The sequence below is a fragment of the Gopherus flavomarginatus genome, chromosome 10 (assembly GCF_025201925.1).
Source record: "Gopherus flavomarginatus isolate rGopFla2 chromosome 10, rGopFla2.mat.asm, whole genome shotgun sequence".
NCBI classification, from domain to species: domain Eukaryota; kingdom Metazoa; phylum Chordata; order Testudines; family Testudinidae; genus Gopherus; species Gopherus flavomarginatus.
In genome coordinates, this window is record NC_066626.1 from 73,799,247 (window position 1) to 73,820,532 (window position 21,286).

Genomic DNA, 21,286 nt, shown 5'->3' on the forward strand with positions numbered 1-21,286 from the left:
CAGTCAAAACTGCTTTCCAAATGAGCAATGTATCCATTTGGTCAAAGTAATGAAATTGCAAAATACACAAAAATGTGTCTGCGGGCAGCTGTTTGCTTTGACTCCGGAGGGAGCGCTCTCTATCTCCAAAGCAGCACAGTACCATCAATCAGAACATGCCAAAGCTTTGCTACTCCTGTAGCAAAGTAAATATGAAAATGAACACATTTTATTGGCATGTACGTTATGAGGTAAATTGACTGGTGTGCTTATTTCTAAAAGACACGTCCTTAACGAAGGAGTCTCTCCTTTTTTATCTGCCTGCCGGGATTAGGACTGCCATCTCTTACAAGGCAGAAACGCCTCTGGGTTTAGTGGATTGTGTGCTACCCCGCACCCCAACACTCCTAACTCCTCAGCCCAGTTTCCCCACCCCACTCCTCATCCCTGTCCATCTGCGTGCCCAGAGAGTCCCAGTTTCCTGCTCTGGGCTCCCTGTGCAAGTTTCAGCCTTCCCCCTACCCAGGGTCTTCATCTCAGTCATCTAGATCTCAGTCTTCCCGACCCCAGCTCCCGGTCACCCTATAAGTACCTTGTCACAATCTACTCCCCATCCTCCAGCCTCTGTTCAGCTAGCTCTTGTCCCATCTCCACTCAAGACAGGCAGCTCCCTCTTCCACGCTACCTGGCCCAAGCCACCTGCCAAATTTCATGTCCCTGCTCCAAAGCATGGAACACTAGAACCTCTCAAGAAATGGTTGTAACCATTTTTTGTAACAAGGCAAAACATATTTTCCCCAGACCTTGTTCTTGCAGGTGGCTAAACCATTGTAGCTGAAACTTAAAAAAAAACAAAACAGCCTGAGGCAGACACCCACCATGGAAAATTTCAGCCCTAATGGTTAATGTTCAGCAAAGTTAGAAGCAATTTAAAACAGGATCTTATAACAAGAAGCTTAATTGTGGGCAACATTGCCAACTCTGCCCATAAATATATCGATATTTCTAGGAAATTTTGCACCTGATTTTAGAAAAATGTAAGTATCCAGGAGGCAGAAGAACTGTTTACCATAGTGAAAACGAAACAGAATAGAGTAAAACTAGGAGAACTGGGGTCAGATGTAGGAAAAATGTAAGTTGAACACCCGGGAAAACCTCAGCTCCCAGGAAACTTATGGAAGCCCCGTCTAATGAGACATTTAAAATTAAGCCAGACAAAGCACTAAGAAAGGGACAATTGGGAACACTTTTGCATTGGCAGGAAGATGGACTAGAAAAGTCTTTCCATCTCAAGATCTTTTGGGGGAAATTCAAGTCTGGTGCAGATCACTGAAACCAATGGTATTGCACACATTTACGCCAGTAGTGAGTTTAGTCTTGGGAGTCTATGTTTTTTTTTAAAGGGACAACAGAATTTGGGTGACTAAACAACAATTCCTAAAAAAATAAATAAATCATGTCAGAACCACATCCTGAAAAGTCACTAGAACGCCAACACAAAAACAATGCTTCTCTTGCTTGTTACACTATAGAGTGGCTGACAGGGATCTAACCTCTGTTTATGAGATACTATTAAAAAGCCTCTTGCTGAGTCAAGCCTAAGCATGCTGCTTACAAGGGTTAGCCCTGAGGGCTCTTGCATTGGCAGAGGCTTTCTAGCTGAGTTAGAGTTTTTTGGTTTTTTTGTTTGAAAAAACAAAGTAGCTAAGAAAGCCTAGACTTGGGGAGAGAAAGGGGCTACTAACCATCAGCTGCTTCTCTGGAAGGAATTTTACTATCTGTTTAAGGACATGATCCTTCAGACTTGACACGAGTAGTCCCATTCATTCAAATGGGATTACTACAAAGATTCAGGATTGCACAATCGGCCCCTAGTGAAGTAAACTTTTATAAAATCATATGAAGAATCTTGCTAAAATACACAATAACCCCTTTTTTTTACAATCTGCTGTTCGAATGCATCAAGTGAAGTCATTTGTCTCAGTGGAATACTGGAGTCTGAAAGTTTGATTCAACCAATATTGGGTCTGTGGTCTTCTTACAGGAAGCTGTGATGAAAAGTGAAGAGAGAAATTCCAATCAATAAATAAATACTGTAAGGAACATATATCATCGTAATTCATCCCCAGGACACAGTCCATTTTGTGTGTTGAATGAGATAGAAATGTTGTGGAAAAAACAGTATGACTGTATAATTAAAGAGAGTATCACAGTGAATATGCACAAGGGAGTAGAATTAAGATTGCACAAGCAACCCTAATCTGGCATTTCCTAACTTTTGAGTACTTGACTTTGCAACCTTAAATATTATTCTGATGTTGGTTTTAGATGTAATACACTATATATAATACATTTATTTTCAATAGCATAATTTCTTTCCACGCTCTGCTCCTCTTTTTACACTCCCCATTTGTTTTTCACTCTGTGCTCTATTTTCACCTTCTTCTCCACTTGATCATCCCTATTGCCTCTGCTTTTCATAGAAGTTTTCCCTTGCCTCTCTCTCCTTTCTTCATATAAGCATAAACCCAATGACATTAGAATCCAAGTCGATATCTCGATACCACAATGTTCTTATTGGTGTGAAACAAGGCAAAAATGAGTTCTCCCATTGCAGCCGCAGAGATCTCAGTACAACAACAGAATGAAGAAACTTAGTTAAGGATGTCAGACATTTGCCAATCTCGGAGCAGAAAGTGACGAAAAGTGAGATTTTTCTGGATTATCCAAGCATCTGCCGTGACTGTACCAAAAACCACATGGTTGCAGCTGGCACCATCTGCCTACAGTGACTGTTTCCACAGATGACACAGCTGGTATATCATGTAACAAAGCAAAAATAAGGGGAGGGGAAACAGAAAAGTTGAATATTCTGAAGACCAACTAACTATTACTTTGGCCTGAAAGGTATAACTTGGATCACACAAAGTATTTTCTCAGGTGGTACTTGAGCTTGTCTTGTTATGCAACCAGGTCCATGTAACTGAAGTTCACTAAATAGGAAGAAGCCAAAAAAACCCTCAAAAGTATCTGTCATGTTTCTTACAGTGGAAATGACTGAAATGCCGACATACCAACAACAAAAGTAAATCTGGGAAGTCTTCTGGGCACCTGAATAATGGGCATCCAGAGTGAATGCACAGCTCCTTTATTACTCCTCAGTCTTTCTATACTTCAACTTTTTATTTTACGTCTCAAACAAAGAGCCCTGCATATATGACTGTTCTGTATGTCCCATCCCGCTAGACACAACCCTGCTGATTACTACCCGACAGCTATGATAAAATAACTGGTGTTCTCATTAGCTTATATGCAAACAATGATAAAGAGGAATGTATAGCAATGTCACTTTGAGCAATCGGGAAACAAACCTTTGACACAAACCAGAAGGCAAATAATAAGACTCCATGGCTGACAACAAATGAGACTACATCTAATTTGCTGTGCAATGTTCATGTAATTAGATACATTTGGTACAGGCAAGAAAGTAGACAGCTAGAATATGGTCTTGATGAATTGGGGAACCTCTGTCAAGCTCCGATCACATTAATCATAAAGCCAAAGCCCAGAAACTCAATTTTTCTTCCTAGAATTTATGATATTTTTCTAGAGGGAAAATGTATATGCTACTTAAAAAAAAACAATTATATTGTCTTTCCCTAGCACCAGGCTAACTATAGATATCTACAGTCTAAACTATGCCAGCAGAGTCAAGCAAACCCATGTATAACAACTGTGCAGTTGTTCAGGATGGTGTGGGTAACAGCCCACTCCACAATACCTTAGACGGTCCTGGCTTCAGACATTTCTTTTATTGTCACGTACTGAAGAGAATAAGTGATATGCAACATTCTCTGCAGAAGACAGAGGAGAAGAGTCATAGAAGAGGATGTGTAAGAGAAGGGAAAGAAAAGGGCAAAAGATAGGAAAGCAGTAGAAAGGAGACTTAAGAGTAGCGGTAACAAGGAGCTGAGGCTGAGATGCATGCAGGTAAGAGAGAAAGAGATGAAAAAAAGCAGAATAAATCGAAAAACAAGCAGGAATTTCATCAGTAACACTGTGCAGCACACCATGGCCACTTAGAACTTCACAGTAACAACCTGAATAGAACTCGCATTCTCTTGCCCCCACAACACAGGCCTTTATCACTCGAGCGAAAGGAAAATCTCTCGTAGTTGTTAGCACAATAGGGCCTAGCACAGATGAGTGAGCAGTTCAGAGTCTATCCATTAGCAGGGGGCAGTATATAAGCATGCAAATAAAATAGAGCCCCATTTTATTTTCCAGTCTGGATTATCTCCTAAAAAATGTGGTACTCGCCAGTGAACCTATGCACAAAGAACCTTCCATAGAGGTGGTGTGCTGGTCACCTTCGGTGCTTCACCAGCCAGAGGTAGCCCTTTAAAGCAAGCTCCAAAAGAGGTATGAATGCGGCTGGAATTTTCAAAGTGAGAGTGAATTTCCTCTTCTGAGACTTATGGACAAGCTCTTTATGTTTCTAATACACTAAATATTATGCAAGAAGTTATTCTGTGCTGGGTACTGTTAGGATGTTGAAGAGCTGAAACATCCTAAATGAAAAAGGGCTTTAGCTATTGAGTATCTGGTTCTGTTCACATAGTTCTTTACGCTAAATACTAACAGGTGACTGCTGGTTCTCCTCTTGGGGAATGTGGCCATTACTAGTATATTTGCATACTGGGATGGGTAAACTGAACATCTAACTTGCTGACCACCAGACATTTTGGGGCTCCTCACCCAGCTGGAGATTATCTGACTAACAGAATATTGTCAAGCTCTTATTCACATTAGTAGTCAACTTCTAAGAACAAGCTGGCAAGTTCTGAGCTGCTTTTCAGGCATGGTCACCGCAATGAAGAAACTTGTCTGGATTTAAGAAGGCATGAACATAGCAACTGTTCCCTAAAAAAGCGGGGGAAAGGGGAGCAAAATAACTGGATGCCCAGTGATAATCCTGAATGAGAAATGGAGAAACTGGACACACCCTAAAAATGATGACAGAGGAGACTGGTAGGTGAAGCCACATCAGTCCCTCACAAGAAGCTCCAGGTGAAGAGATGTGGTCTTGTGGTCTGTTGGAGAAAGGGGAAGCCTGTGGAAAAGGGAGACTAATACTTGGAGTCAGTAGCAACCCTAGTATTAGACACCCAGATATACAAATATAATCTAGGTCAAAACACATGCCTATTTGCCCGTGCTTGAGTAATAAGAGTATAACAGTAGGAATATACTACTGACCACCTGACCAGGATGGTGACAGTGAATGTGAAATACTCAGGGAGATTAGAGAGAGACTACCAGAACAGAAAACCCAATAATAACAGGGGGATTTCAACTATCTTGTATTGACTGGGTACACATAACCTCAGGAGAGGATGCAGAGATTAAATTTTTAGACACCATTAATGACTGCTTCTTGGAGCAGCTAATCCTAGATCCCACAAGGGGAGAGGCAATTGTTGACTTAGTCCCAAGTGGTGCACAAGATCTGGTCTAAGAGGTGAATATAGCTGAACTGCTTGGTAATAACAACCATAATGTAAGAGGAAAATGCCAAAGAAATCCACCACTTCTCAAAGGGGAACTACACAACATAGAGGCTAGTTAAAGGGAAATTAAAAGGAACAGTCACAAGAGTGAAATGCCTGCAAGCTGCATGAAAACTTTTAAAAAACATCAGAATAGAGGCTCAAACTATATGTATACCCCAAACATAAGAAATAAAACACTAAGAGGATGAAAAAATTCCACCATGCCTAAACAGAGTTAAAGAGATGGTTAGAGACAAAAAGACATCTTTAAAAAATAGGAAGCCGAATCCTAGTGAGGAAAACAGAAACGGACAAACTCTGGCAAGTCAAATGTAAAAGTATAATTAGGCAGGTAAAAAAAGAATATGAAAAACATCTAGCAAAAGACACAAAAGCTAACAGCAACATTTTTTTCAGTACATCAGAAGAAGGAAGCCTGCCACACAATCAGTGGGGTCATGGAAACTCAAGGAAGCACACAAGGAAGACAAGGCTGTTGCAGAGAAGCTAAATGAATTATTTGCATTCGGTCTTTACTGCAGTGGATGAGAGGGAGATTCCCAAACCTGAGCCATTCTTCTTAGGTGACAAATCTATGGACCTGTCCCAGACTGAGGTGTCAATGGAGGAGGTTTTGGAACAAATTGATAAATTAAACAGTAATAAATCACCAGGACCAGATGATATTCACCCAAGTGTTCTGAAAGAACTCAAACATAAAACTGCAGAACTATAACTGTAGTATGTAACCTATTGCTTAAACCAGCCTCTGTGCTAGATGACTGGAGGATAGCAAATGTGGTGCCAATTTTTTAAAAAGGCTCCAGTGTCTTCCCCTAACCACTGAGCCACTTTTTCTCTGCAACACCTGATGTGATGTAAGGAACACGCCTCCCTATCCTGCTTTATGCCCTAGCTAGGCTGTCAATTTTCAGAAGAGAAACACAAAACTCAGGCCTTAGCAACTGATGCAGGAGATCAAACCTGAAACACAGTTAGCCATATCTCTGGCTCTTATCTGCCTCTCACAGCTACCTGAGAGGCTGCCCCTTTGGCAATACTTGTATAGCTGGTGATGCCAATCGCCTCATGACTCAATATGGCAGGCAAATAGACTTTCAGTTCACTTTTAAAGTGAAGGTAGGGAGGGAGTTGTACCATAAGGCCACAGAGATTGAGGAGCCAAAGTAGGGGTTTTAGCCCAAGTGTAGTCAGAAAAGTCTCAGGTATATTACAGAGTGAAAAACGCCCCAAAAATGTATTGGGCCATTCCTGTTCCTACGACCTCAGCTGAATAATGATGAAATTATTTTGCTTTCCATCCCAGGATCTTAAAGCACTGCACACACTCTAATTAAACCTCACACACCCCAGACAGCTGGCTAAATACAATCAGGAGCTGGGGAAAGTGGACAAGGTGGTTAACTGACTTGATTAAAGCCACACAGCAATTCTGGAAATAGAAGATGAGTTCCCTGCTATACAGCCCTGTGGTTGAACCATTGTTCTGCACATCACACTCAAATCCTAGCATCAATACAAAAACAAACCCAGAAGAGATTAGAGTGAAGTGTTTTAGTAACACATGGGAGCAGAGACGCAAGACTTACCCATGAATAGCATGGATGGAGTGAGGTTCATAATGGTACCTTCCTTCCTGGTGACGCATGTCAATTGGCAAGGGAGCATGGAACGCTGGAAAAACGTGCTGCGGAACTGTTGAGGGGAAAAAAAAAGACTTCAAAAACTTTTCCTTCTCTTTTAAAACAATTTCAAAGGAACTAAATCTCCATTAATTTCAGAGCATGAGCAATGCAAAGACATGAGGTCTTCATGATATCAGCGCTATCATGCACCAGAGAAGTGGAATGAATAAATAATCAAAGTCATTTGGAGAAATTCTACATCTTCAACATAAAAGGTCTCCAACAGGGTTTTTGACAAAGACAAGCAGCTAAGCGCTCTTTGAACTCAGGGAGATTATAGCAAGCACCAAGGAAAACTAGCCTTCTAACACAAATGAGACTCAACAGAGGTTGGCAGAATCCAGATCTGCACCATCCACAACACCAGGAATGGCAGCAGCACCTTTCCCGAATGTCTGTAGATCCAGAGTGGGGATTGGGTTGGAACTATTTACCTAAAGCATAACAGCAAGAGCTGCACAAGTGCAATCTGTGTATACAGTCAGAGGCAGCTAAAATGTCTATGGCTCAGGTTCTGTGAAAGGAGCCTAAATTGCTCTCACTTGTCATCATTTGCGGACCTATTTTTTATTCATTTGAGAAGCATGTTTCATCTTTGATGGAAAGATAAAGTGGCCTCGGAAGGCACAGAACACTTACACTGACTTATTAAATCCACAGACTTTAATAGGTATTATTGACCCCAAGTTTACAGCACGAATATTTCAGAGAGGTGTAGGACAAACGGAAAATTCATCAAGTTATTTCTCCACACCACCCTGGACTATTCAGACTTATGCCATGTCCCTTTGTTCTAAAATTATGGAAGTCAAGAGAAATACAATCAGCAGGGTCTCAATAAATGTACCACACAGTAGTCCTTTGCTAGGATATATTATCTGGTCTATAATGATGGTGCATTCCACATTTGTAGCTGGGATCAAATGTAAAAATAAAAGGCCAGACTGCATGTGTCTTTTACAATCAGACAAAATGTCTTGATTAAAGATTAACTAAAGGTTTCACAAGTCTTCCTCACCCTCACTCTACAGTTTTGACATAGCACTTTTCATCACATTTTCTGTGTATCTGGAGCTTTTAAAATATTAGGTTATTGTTCTAAACACCATTTTAACTAAATACGCCATTGTAACTTGCTTCCACCACCTGCAGCATTTCTGTTTTGTGCAGGAAAGCAGCATCCCAAAACAAACCTACAATTCTTCCTGACTTGGCCCAAATTCTCAGCTGGTGTAAATCTGTCCAGTTCCATTGACTCCACACTCTTTTGTAAGGATGACTTAAGAGTCCCAGCTGCGATAACAATATAGCTTTGACTTCAATAGAGCTCTGTCGATTTACACCAGCTAAGGATCTGGTCCTTTAGGTTCAGCTACAGAAAATCTGCATTAAAAATCCCTATATATTTATGCCCTGGCAAATCAGGAAGGGGATCTGATGATCTTCTCTGTATTTCAATCTAGAATCCTTGAGCTCAGCACAACATGCATATCTGGATACTACGTCAGCTGTGCTGCCAGGAGAGGCGAGAGACTACATAAAAACAACCTTCCTGCCAACTACACTGAAAGGAGTTAAGCTAAGGTACTCGAGGTGGAAAGTATTCAGGATTCCACAGCAGACTTACTTTCAGTGGTAGAGTGGAGATCTGGCACCGTGCAGTGCCCAATACAGTGGGAGCATTTTTGCAGCCTGTCTAATGTGAGGACACAGTAGGGTAACTGTTAAACCCCCAAGAAAGTAAGTAGAATAAATGTGTATCCTTGAGGATTTTCTTTTGCAGGCGAAAGATTCACCCACCCTCTTGAACAGTGTAATTTAAGTCTTTTAAATAAAGTCACTTGAGAGAAATAATCATTTTTTAGATTCATCACGATCTAATGTTTCTCTAAGTCAGAAATGCAGAACGATCCTGCTAATGCTGAAAAGCCACATCCAAAATGCAGCTAATGGCTTGTTACACATCAGCTATTCTCCTTTCCACAGCATGGCCACTGCAGTCAACTGTCAGGGGCTTGGGTTGATCATTCAGAGACTGTCCTGATCTCCCAGGAAACTACTGTTCCACCAGAACCTCTTCTTTGTCAAGCTTGGAAGCTGCCCGGCACAGCCAGTCCTATGCCGCACAGGTTAAATATTTGCATTGCCATGGGCTGCAGAGGGAGGATTGGCTACAGAGCTCAGTTCCCATAAGAACAATAATTGCTGCTGGATGCTGAGTTCTGTTGAATATCTGGGTTTACATGTATTGCCTTATGACTGCCATTGACTAAAGGAGGAAGAACTCAGGGCAGCATAGATAATTTATCTGCAAGAGCATTCCTTCCCTGCCACTCATGATTTCGGGAAGGCTTTGCCTCTTTTTCTTGGGCACAGTCAACATAAAACTAATGTCTGAAAAAAAATGCCTTGCCCTTGTTTCTAATTAGGCCACAGTTTATTCATGTTGAGAGGAATTTAAACATGTATCATTTTTTAGCATTTATACCTTTGCTTTATTTTTTTTTAAACCATCTCAATCAATTTAGACACTGGAGATACTAGTCAGTTTCACTTTCAAGTTCTTTACTAGCGCCATCACCTTCCTTGTTTGGTTTCACCAGAGGACAAAAAGGGTAGCGGGGCAGTTGTTTTCGGTGATTTTCCTTTCCAGTTCTTCACATCTGTTCTTTTTTTTTTTTTTTTTCCTGCCCACACACATTTTCTGGAGTGGCCATCAGACCTAAAAGCTACAATAGCTAGTGCTTTCCCTTTAATTCACTTCTGGATGCTTGGTCTGAAATAATGAATGGTTTTATAGGCAATCAACTACTAATTCATAAATGTCAGGCCCGCTCCCCACTTCCACCTCTCATTTCCATCCCTTTTGAAGGGAGCAGTGAGCTGGCAACAGAAGTAGCAGCAGCGCATGCCATTTACAAAGATGAATGTTTTCACACACATGATTTAAAAAGACAATTATACTCAATTACTTCAAGTGAGCTCATGGTGATGCATTTCTAAACAGCCACTGGAGGTGCAATATGATGACTGGCACAATGAATTTGCTAGCTTTTATCTTATCAAGGCAATCCCTTGTTTTAGACGGATCTGCTCATCATTGCAGCCTTCAATATAGCAGAACATTTATGAATAACTAGCAGACTTTGTATATTTAACTTAGAACCCTACTGATAGGTGTCAGAACTGAGTGATCTGCAGTGGTGGGACAAAGCCCTTAACAGGGGGAGTCTGGGGAAGTCTCTGCCATGGGAAAATGGCTGATAATTCTTGCTTGTCTGGTACGATATGGTGCATTCCAGAAGGCGAAAAAAGGGGGATCTTTAAAGTACTATATGGCTCTGAAGCAGGGATAAACCTCTGGCACTTGCTATTCAGAACTAGAGGCAAGAGGGAGATCTGTACCTGAGGCAATGGGAAAAAAAATCAAAGTGGTATAAAAGGAGGGAGGGACAATGAGCATATGAGTCTTACACAAAAATGATGTTGCTCTTAGGTATGTTTATAGCATGTAGATACTAAACAGATGGGTACGTTAGCAATGCACAGAGTGAAAGCCACCCCTACTCAATTGCTGCTCATAAAGGAATGTATCTGCTGTGTTGCCTGGTTTGATTAGGGAAAAGTCTTTGTTACCTGTCCTCACTTGCCTGAGCTGATCTGGTCAGTTGTTATTAACAAGACATGGGCTGCCCACTGCCTCCTTCCCAGTCAAAGACCATCCAACCTTCCAGCATCAAATAAAGGATGAAGAAATGATGCAAGTTTAAAGGGGATGTCCCTGAGCTGAAAATCCCAGGAAGGGAGCAAGTATCAGAGGCAGATAGTTTTTGAGACAGAGGCAGACACTGATTATCTCCAAGGACAAGAATGTGCTTCAAGGGAAATTTATGCAGAATAAATTTTTTGCATAATGAGCAAAAAAGAGTTTTCTAAATTACCCCCAACACCATCTCATTTTTCCTTCAGAAAAGAATAGCTAGAAAAAGGTGACATGAACCTTTAAATGGAATATAATTCTTTGAGATCTCACATTAGCAATGATCTGTACCACAGATATATAATATATATTAATATGTTAATAAGCTAACCAGTATGTATGTCACCATTGCCCTCTATTGGATGGAATCAGAATTGTATAGCTGTGTGGCATGGATCCCATTCTGCTAGTCTTCCTTCAGCTCAGCTGGTACAAACCTGGAAGTATGGAGCAGGAGGATCAGAAGTCTAGCCCCAGTAGTGCTATGAAGTTCTTCAAATAACCTTCTAAAGCTTATGTTTGGGATTCTGTTTTTTGCACAATAGCTGATGAATTAACAAACCCGTAAAACAGCGTTTTCCAGCATTCCCAGACCAATTGTCATAATGTTGTCAACTCTCTTAGGGTTAAAATCAGAATCCCAGACTCAGGACTTGAAAGATAGGTTCTTCTCACGTATTTTCCAAATTAGCACAGATTCAGTGAAATCAATGGAGGGATGCCAGTTTACACCAGCTGAGGATCTGGCTCACTGTTCTAATGTTTCAATTTTTTAACCCTGCACACGTTCTTTTGCTGATGAGATCCAAAATGACTCAGGTTTTTTTTGTTTTTTTTTTCTGCTTTGCAGTTCACGTTGACATTTAATTTTGAAATATTTGTTTTGAAGGGGTCAAGACAAAAACTATCGACCAATGGACAGTGCTCTCCAGGAACAGAAACACAAACAAGGGGGAAAAACTCAACCGGTTTGTAATACGCTGATCTGAAAATGGCAACTGAGTCTTGGATCCTAGAGAACACAGTGATATAACACACAACTAAAAGCTTTTAGAGCTTCGTGCATGCCTTCTGGTCTGCATGTGGGGATCCCACTAAAGTTTTTTGGTGTCCCATGCATTCCGCTCAGGCCAGAAGGTGGAGGAGAATAATGTGGTCTTCCATGAGGATGCTCCATCAAACAAACTTCCCACCTAGAATAAGTAGCTCAAGGTGTGAGCTGTGGCAGTTCTGCAAATGTATCATACTTCTTATAATCAAAGGGAAAAAGCCTGTGTAGAACAAAGAGGCAGTTGTCAAGATAAAGAAAAAGAATCTCTTTTAACATTGTTCGTGTTTTATTAAATGAACTTTTTTCCAAATCTGAATTTATTTTAGGGAATCTAACACCATATGTCACCTGTTAACATTCAGAAACCACGTAAACGGTGGGACTGTAACATTTTAAGTGGCTGGCTTATAGAAAAAGGGGTAAACTAAGTAACGGACCTAGACACAATAAGTACCTACTATTAAGGGATCTCAGAGCATTTTGCAAATATTAATGAATTAAGCCGCATAGCACCTCTGGGAAGTAAGCAAATACTGTCATACTTTTTTTTTACTGATGAGGAACAGAGGCACAGCAAAGTTAAGTGATTTGCCCAAGGTAACACAGTAAAATTAGTGGCAGACGCCTGACTAGAACCGAGACGTCCAGGCTGTTAATTCATTGCTGTGACAAATAAACCAGCACACTAGTTATAAAACTTACATCCAGTATAAACCACAGATCCCTGGAAAAATGCCATTGTTATCTGAGATGCAGCTGAGTGAAAGTTGAGGACCAAAGCAGGGCAAGAGGGGTTCACTTACAAATCAATGGCACAATCTGACTCCCTGAAAGATAAGCAACTGCAGCTACCAAGGCCGGCAGGGAAGACCACAGCACCTCACAGGCATAGGCCCTAAATTGGGGTGTGGGCGATCTAGGGCATGGGTTCCACATTAGCCACTACTGCCTTCACCCACAGCAACAGGAGCTCCCAAGGGGTTCAAATCCTGAGAACTATGTTGCATTGATGAGGGTTAAAGACAGAAACATCTACAGACGTTAGAACATAAGAACAGCCATACTGGGTCAGACCAAAGGTTCAGCAAGCCCAGTATCCTGTCCTCTGACAGTGGCCAATGGCAGGTGCCCCAAAGGGAATGAACAGACAGGTTATCATCAAGTGATCCATCCCGTCAGCCAATCCCAACTTCTGGCAAACAGAGGCAAGGGACACCATTCCTGCCCATCCTGGCTAATAGCCATCTTCCATGAATCTGTCTAGCTCCCTTTTGAACCCTGTGATAGTATTGGCCTTCACAACTCCCTCTGGCAAGGAGTTCCAGAGGTTGACAGTGCGCTGTGTGAAAAAATACTTTTGTGTGTTTGTTTTAAACCTGCTACCTATTAATTTCACTTGGTGGCCCCTTATTCTTGTATTATGAGAAATAGTAAATAACACTTCCTTATTTACTGTCTCTATACCACTCATAATTTTATAGATCTCTACCATATCCCATCTTAGGTGTCTCTTGTCCAAGCTGAAAAGTCCCAGTCTTATTAATTTCTCCTCATATGGCAGCCATTCCATACCCCTAATCATTTTTGTTGCCCTTTTCTGAATCTTTTCCAATTCCAATACATCTTTTTTGAGATGGGGCAAACACATCTGCACACAGTATTCAAGATGTGGGCGTATCATGGATTTATATAGAGGCAATACGATATTTTCTGTCTTATTATCTATCCCTTTCTTGATGATTTCCAACATTCTGTTCACTTTTTTGACTGCTCCTGCACATTGAGTGGATGTTTTCAGAGAACTGTCCACAATGACTCCAAGATCTCTTTCTTGAGTGGGAACAGCTAATTTAGACCTCATCATTGTATACGTATAGTTAGGATTATGTTTTCCAGTGTGCATTACTTTGCATTTATCAACATTACATTTCATCTGCCATTTTGTTGCCCAGTCACCCAGGTTTGAAAAATCCTTTTGTAGCTCTTCGCAGTCTGCCTGGGACTTAACTGTCTTGAGTATGTCATAGACAGATAGCTAAGGGTTAATGTCTCTTTCACCTGAAGCACCTGACCAGAGGACCAATCAGGAAACCGGATTTTTTCAACTTTGGGTGGAGGGAAGTTTGTGTCTGAGTCTTTGTTTTCTGTCTGCCTGCTTTCTCTGAGCTTTGGAGAAGTAGTTTCTGCTTTCTAATCTTCTGTTTCTAAGTGTAAGGACAAAGAGATCAGATAGTAAGTTATATGGTTTCTTTTCTTTGGTATTTGCATGAATATAAGTGCTGGAGTGCTTTGATTTGTATTCTTTTTGAATAAGGCTGTTTATTCATATTTCTTTTAAGCAATTAACCCTGTATTTTGTCACCTTAATACAGAGAGACCATTTGTATGTATTTTTCTTTCTTTTTTATATAAAGCTTTCTTTTAAGACCTGTTGGAGTTTTTTTTACTGGGAAATTTCAGGTGAAAGAGACATTAACCCTTAGCTATCTGTCTATGACAACGTATAGTTAGGATTATGTTTTCCAGTGTGCATTACTTTGCATTTATCAACATTACATTTCATCTGCCATTTTGTTGCCCAGTCACCCAGGTTTGAAAAATCCTTTTGTAGCTCTTCGCAGTCTGCCTGGGACTTAACTGTCTTGAGTAGTTTTGTATCATCTGCAAATTTTGCCACCTCACTGTTTACTCTTTTTTTCCAGATCGTTTATGAATATGTTAAATAGGACTGGGCCCAGTACAGGTCCCTGGGGGACACCACTCTTAACCTCTCTCCATTCTAAAAACTGACCATTTATTCCTACCCTTTGTTTCCTATCTTTTAAGCAGTTACCAATCCATGAGAGAACCTTCCCTCTTATCCCATGACAGCTTATTTTGCTTAAGAGCCTTTGATGAGGGATCTTGTCAAAGGCTTTCTGAAAATCTAAATATACATTATCCACTGAATCTCCTTTGTCCATATGCTTGTTGACCCCCCTCAAAGAATTCTAGTAGATTGGTGAGGCATGATTTCCCTTTACAAAAACCACGTTGACATTTCCCAACAAATTATGTTCATCTATGTGTCTGACAATTTTGCTCTTTACGATAGTTTCAACCAATTTGCCAGGCACTGAAGTTAGGCTTACTGGCCTGTAGTTCCCCGGGTCACCTTTGGAGCCCTTTTTTAAAAATTGGTGTCACCCTAGTCCTGTCATTTGGTACAAAAACTGATTTAAATGATAGGTTACAGATGACAGTAAGTAGTCCTGCAATTTCACATTTGAGTTCCTTCAGAACTCTTGGGTGAATACCATCAGGTCCTGGGGATTTATTACTGTTTAGTTTACCAATTTGTTCCAAAACCACCTCTAATGACACCTCAATTTGGGACAGTTCCTCAGATCTGTTACCCAAAAAGAATGGCTCAGGTTTGGGAATCTCCCTCACATCCTCAAAGGTGAAGATCGATGCAAAGAATTTATTTAGTTTCTCCACACTGGCTTTATCGTCTTTGAGAGCTCCTTTAGCATCTCAATCGTCCAGTGGCCCCACTGGTTGTTTAGCAGGCCTTCTGCTTCTGATGTATTTAAAAAAAATTGCTATTACTTTTGTAGTTTTTGGCTAGCTGTACTTCAAATTCTTTTTTGGTCTTTCTGATTATATTTTTACATTTCATTTTCCAGAGTTTATGCTCTTTTCTATTTTCCTCATTAGGATTTATCTTCCACTTTTTAAAGGATGCCTTTTTGCCTCTCACTGCTTCTTTTAATTTGTTGTTTAACAATGGTGGCTCTTTTTTGGTTCTCTTACTATGTTTTTTAAATTGGGGTATACATTTAGGTTGAGCCTCTGTTATGGTGTCTTTAAAAAGTTTCCATGCAGCTTGCAGGAATTTTACTTTAGGTACCGTTTCACTAACCTCCTCCTTTTTGTGTACATCCCCTTGCTGAAATTAAATACTACAGTGTTGGACCGCTGTGGAGTTTTCCCTGCCACAGAGATGTTAAATTTAATTATATTATGGTCACTATTACCAAGTGGTCCAGCTATATTCACCTCTTGGACTGATCCTGTGCTCCACTTAGGACTAAATCAAGAATTGCTTCTCCTCTTGTGCGTTCCAGGCCTAGTACTCGAAGAAGCAGTCATTTAAGATGTCAAGAAACTTTATCTCTGCATCCCGTCCTGAGGTGAAATGTACCCAGGCAATATGGGGATAGTTGAAATTCCCCATTATTATTGAGTTTTTTATTTTAATAGCCTCTTTAATCTCTGAGCATTTCAGAGTCACTAACACCATCCTGGTCAGGTGGTCTGTAATATAGCCCTACTGCTATGTTCTTATTTTTCAAGCATGATTCTACAGTACAATTTAGCTCATTTAAAATTTTTACTTCATTTGATTCTAAGCTTTCTTTCACAAATAGCGCCACTCCCCCACCAGCACGACTTGTTCTGTCCTTCCGACAGAGCTCAGAGCCCAGTCCTCATAGGGTCACAACTGCCTCTGACAAAGGAAAGAATGTGCAAGCAGCTAACTCAGAAAAACTCAAAGCAGCTGCCACAAAACAATCCTGAGCAGCAAATGAACATGTGTTTATGATTACACTGTGCCTGTGCTGCTACCTTTGTATTTCTGGAGGCAATCCATTTTGGCAGTGGGGCTGCCACTAAGCCTGTAGCTGAAGTTTGCAGCACCATCTCTCTTTGTTCAGGTATGCTGATTTTGAAAAGAAAATAAGAGTCAAAGCTGACTTCAAACAACCCTATCAGCCATTTGTTGGGGTCTATAAAACTCTGAGGCATCAGCAGATGTACTTTCTAACCAATCCCACCTCTAAAGCAAAAGTGCTTCTTACTGTCCACTAGATCCTTTTCCTCTGGTCTGTACAAATCTCAGCCTCTTTTCAAAGCAAGATTAGTGATACAATTAACATTAAGAGTCCTTTAGTCAATTGTCTTCTCAAGGGAAACAGAGGAGCAAAACTACATTTAAATGGGAGAAAAGATTCACTTTGCTTTTACATTAAAAAAAATCCCATTTAAATTCAGTCCTCATCTACACAAAGCATTTGAAAGAAATGGATTCTGGTCGAGGATTACTGAGTTTGAAGTGACGGTAAATTTCATTTTGGGTTTTAAAAGACAAATAATGATAAAGTTTTTACATTAATCCCTTGGGATTAAAGATACTACTCATGCCAAGTAGTATCTTATTCTGTGAAAAGTCCCATTGAAATCAATGGGACTAATTGCAGAATAAATTACATTAAAGATTGTCAGATAATGTGATCCCCATTATTACAGAAGTGCCTAAAAGAGACAGACAGCTATTACTCAGTGTGTCTAAAGGGTGGCAGAATCTGGCCCTTAGTGTTTGTGTATGTGTGTGTGTGGCTACTTGACTTGCTTTGATATTTGTTTCCTTGGAGTTTAAATATTGTGGTTGGAATACCGCCCCCACTACAAAGCACCCAAGGGTTGTAGGTATCTGAAGGGAGATGTTTTGGTGTTTATGTGACGTCCCTAGAATAATGATCTCGTTGTTTAAGTGAGTTGAGCAAATGAATGAACACAAGAAAAACATCTTTGCTGAAAGCACAGCCAAAGTTAATGCACCATTAATAATGGTCCGAGTGAATTATTGAAGGAGATAATAGGGTTGGGGTCAGAGAAGGTCTGAGACAAAGAACAGGGAAAATTGGGTCACAGAAACATGACAGAGCAGATCACATTGGTACGGCTATGGGATTCTCCTTAGATGAAGTCATGTATTACCACACAGAATATTAACTGCCTTGCAGGGAAAACCATTCCCCGGGCTACCAGCCAAATCAATATAGGATGAAGAGAGAAAAAATAGCAGAAACAAAACACACCAGTAGCTGTCACTTAACAGTCCATCAACTCCCATTTGAGAGCTTAACCTTAATATAGCATCTTTAGAGCAGTTTACAAAACATGCCATGCACAGAAAGTGTGTACTTACTTTAAAGGGAATAATTATGTGGTTGCTAATTACACTGGTCTGCACATTTTTAACCCAGAGATGAGCACGTGTCTTGCAGAATAATAGTCTTCCCTCCCCAAATTTTACCGCACCACTTTTTAGGCAAGGGTTTTGATGAATCAGTGGCAACAATATCCCTTTCTGTAATGAGCCAGCATGATCTATATGTTAAACAGGAGCCGTAATTTCTATTTCTAGCTCCCCCACTGATTCGCTGAATTACATTATGTTATTTAAACACCTCTGTGTGTGAGAGTTTCCCCCATCTGTAAAATGGACATAATACCTACCTACCTCTGAGGTTTGGTTAACATTCCAACAGCACTTTAAGAAGTAATGTGTTAATTAAATATTCAGTATGATGTCAATATTCATAATGACTCCCACATGCAGGACCGTCAGCAGGGCTGCATCAGGCATGTTTTTCTTTTGTTTGCCTTCTTAGTATTTTGTTTGGTTTTCATATTGTATTATTTAATTATTGTTCGCTAATTTTCATTAGCTGTTCAACGAGGTGACTCGAAGTAAGGAGGAACTTCAGGATTAAAATTATTAATAATTACTGGGCTAACTAGCACTTCACTCTGCTGTACTTTGGGGCCACTCAAAACTTCACAGCAACAACAGGGGTACAACGTAGTGGGTCCCACTCCTAAAAGTTACTGGTTGCTCTAGGGGAGAATCTCCCTTAGCTTTTAGTCATCTAGTGCATGTGACATATATGAGCAGATCTGTTTCCATCAAGTAGAGGGCAGTGGTCAGTTTCATTTTCTCTCTCACACATACACCAGTTATTACAAAGATGGTATAATCCTGGTTCCAAACACCATTTTATCTGGTGGGCAGAAAGCAGGAAGGGTGTAGGGAAATGATCTCTCCAACCAATTAAGAAATTACAATAGAGGCTACTGAAAGGGAATCCAGACCAGTTTCCTCAGACAAATGGAATGGCAGTGATATGAACAACCTTTTCAGGTGTAAAGTGGGAGGTACTAATGCTCTGATTGGCATGGGACACCTGAAAAGTAAACCACCAGTAATAATGACAAATATTTTGCACTTCTTTAGCTCACTGCACCAGAGAATTTCAAAAGCATTTAACAAACTAGTCCCCACAACACCCCTACAAAATGATGATTAGCATCCTCATTGTCCTCCTTTTACATAGGGGGAAACTGAGGTACGGAGAGGTGAAATATCTGGATCTATATCACACAGTGATACACATGGTAGAGCTGGAAATGGAATCAAGAACACGACTCCTAGCCCTCCTCCTCTAAATAGAGAATATTCCCTTAATCCCAGACAAGAAAATCCAAACCTCAGTTTGATCATAGTGCAATTTAAAGTTTACAGGCTTCTTTGCCTTTCTTCTTTCAGAAAACAGTAATGACACCTTATGCTGAGTTACTGAATCCACAATTAAGTCCCCCTTCTCTCTGCTTCTGCTTATGCAGTATGCAGACTTTGGATGCTACTCTTGGTGTAGTGCTTATTATGCATAGTATTTTATAAACCATCATTGCTCATGGTATTACTAGGGCATCCTCATTGTAAAATACCCCATTGTATATTGCACATTCCACCACATAATAAGAACAGTATTTGGTGCCTTGCCAGAGGTCTTTCTAGGCAAAAAATAAAGTATTTCGTCAGATTCAGATCTTTGGTGGAAAATGAGATGCTTCACCTTTAAAGAATATTGGAGTAAAGTTTCCTTGGAACAATAGCAGCACATGGCTGGTTATGTGCAGTAGTAAACTGAGCCAGGACTGAGAGGATTGGTTAAACAGGTTTATTCCATCACAGAAACAGTTCTATTGTTTCAGATCAGGTGGAAGAACAAAGGAAAGGATCTCTGGGGAGTTTGAGGGCTGCTTTTATCTGATTTACCCAGACAAATCCCTGAAGGTATGTGGAACTAGAATGCTGCAGTCCTGTACATTCAGGCTGCTGGTACTTGCTTCTCTGTGTATTTACAATCATTCTGATACACGTGCACAACAAGAGCTGAACATGAATTTATTCCACAGAACACTCGGTAGGAAGGGGCACAAGGAGCACATGCCATTCACCAGGCTGCAGAGCACTGCCAGACATATGTAGTGTGCATTAAGCCATTCCAGGAAGAGAGAACACACTACGATGCCATCATGAAGGAAACAGCTTCAGTAAGCCGGACAGCACCAGTCTCAATGCAACAGGCATTTATACTCACTTGTGAGGAGGACATCCAGGCGTACACATGGCCACAGGTTCAGCATGGTTTTATTGGCCAAGCTCCAGCAGCCAGCTTCATTTATCAATGCTGCTGGCAGACTCAAACAGTGGAGTTGTAGTTTAGCCGGGTAGCCCAACCAACAGAAAAAAATGGGCACATGAAGAAACCTACAACTCTGATGAAGCCCCATGGAATGATCTCTCAACTGAAATATTTTAATTTTTAGCTGAAATATTTGGGTTTTTGATCATTTGGTTTCTTGATGAAAAATCAAAATTTTCCTTGGAAAGCAGACACTTTGTGCAAAAAGATTTTACTTGGTCAAAACCACAATGTCCTAAAATGGGAAACTGTCAGCCAACACTAATAATAATACTTTCCTATTCCACAGGAATTTTAGGAGGATTAATTTAGTCAGGTCCACTAAGCGCTATGAGATCTACGTGTGGAAGGCTCTGGATAAATGCAAAGTCGACTCCCCAGGCTACGGCTGTATGGTAACCTTAAAGGGACTCATTATTTTTGTTCATTCGGGGAGGATGCATAACATGAAAGAGTAAATGTACACACAACCTGGTTCTGCCACACAGTTCCAAGTGAATCAGTGAGACGGTCCTATAGAGGGTTGCCTGAGATTCACCGGAACCTGCATTCTGATAACTTTCTACAGCAAAATTGGGAAAGTCTCTCTAGCAACTTCATTGGCAGTAACCATTCTCCTAACTGCTTTATAGCCAGCTCCAGTATACACACAATAGCCTAATCACTTGGGCTGCAAGACAAAGTGCGTGGGTTACACAGAGAGTTAGTGCTGTGGTCATCCACCTGTGGAAGGGCAGGGATCACAAGCCGAGTGTGCTCTACCCAACCCCCCATTTGGGTACCTCATGAAGCGGAGGCATAATTCTGGCCCAGCTGACTCAAGAGAAGACTGGACTAGTCAGTGAATGTCAGGGTGGAGTGTAGTATCACACCTGTGTGTGGGAAAACATCTGTTCATCACATGTTTAGCATAAGCTATT

The 21,286-nt window shown here is 40.7% G+C and overlaps 1 protein-coding gene across 1 annotated transcript in view; it reads right to left on the reverse strand.

The window, feature by feature from the left end:
* The window catches only part of GLI2 (GLI family zinc finger 2), a 269,012-nt gene that overhangs the window by 92,273 nt on the left and 155,453 nt on the right, over positions 1-21,286 (reverse strand). The window contains exon 3 of the mRNA XM_050916982.1: positions 7,142-7,247. Within this exon, the coding sequence (XP_050772939.1) occupies positions 7,142-7,247 (106 nt within the window). The remainder of the gene's footprint in view (positions 1-7,141; positions 7,248-21,286) is intronic.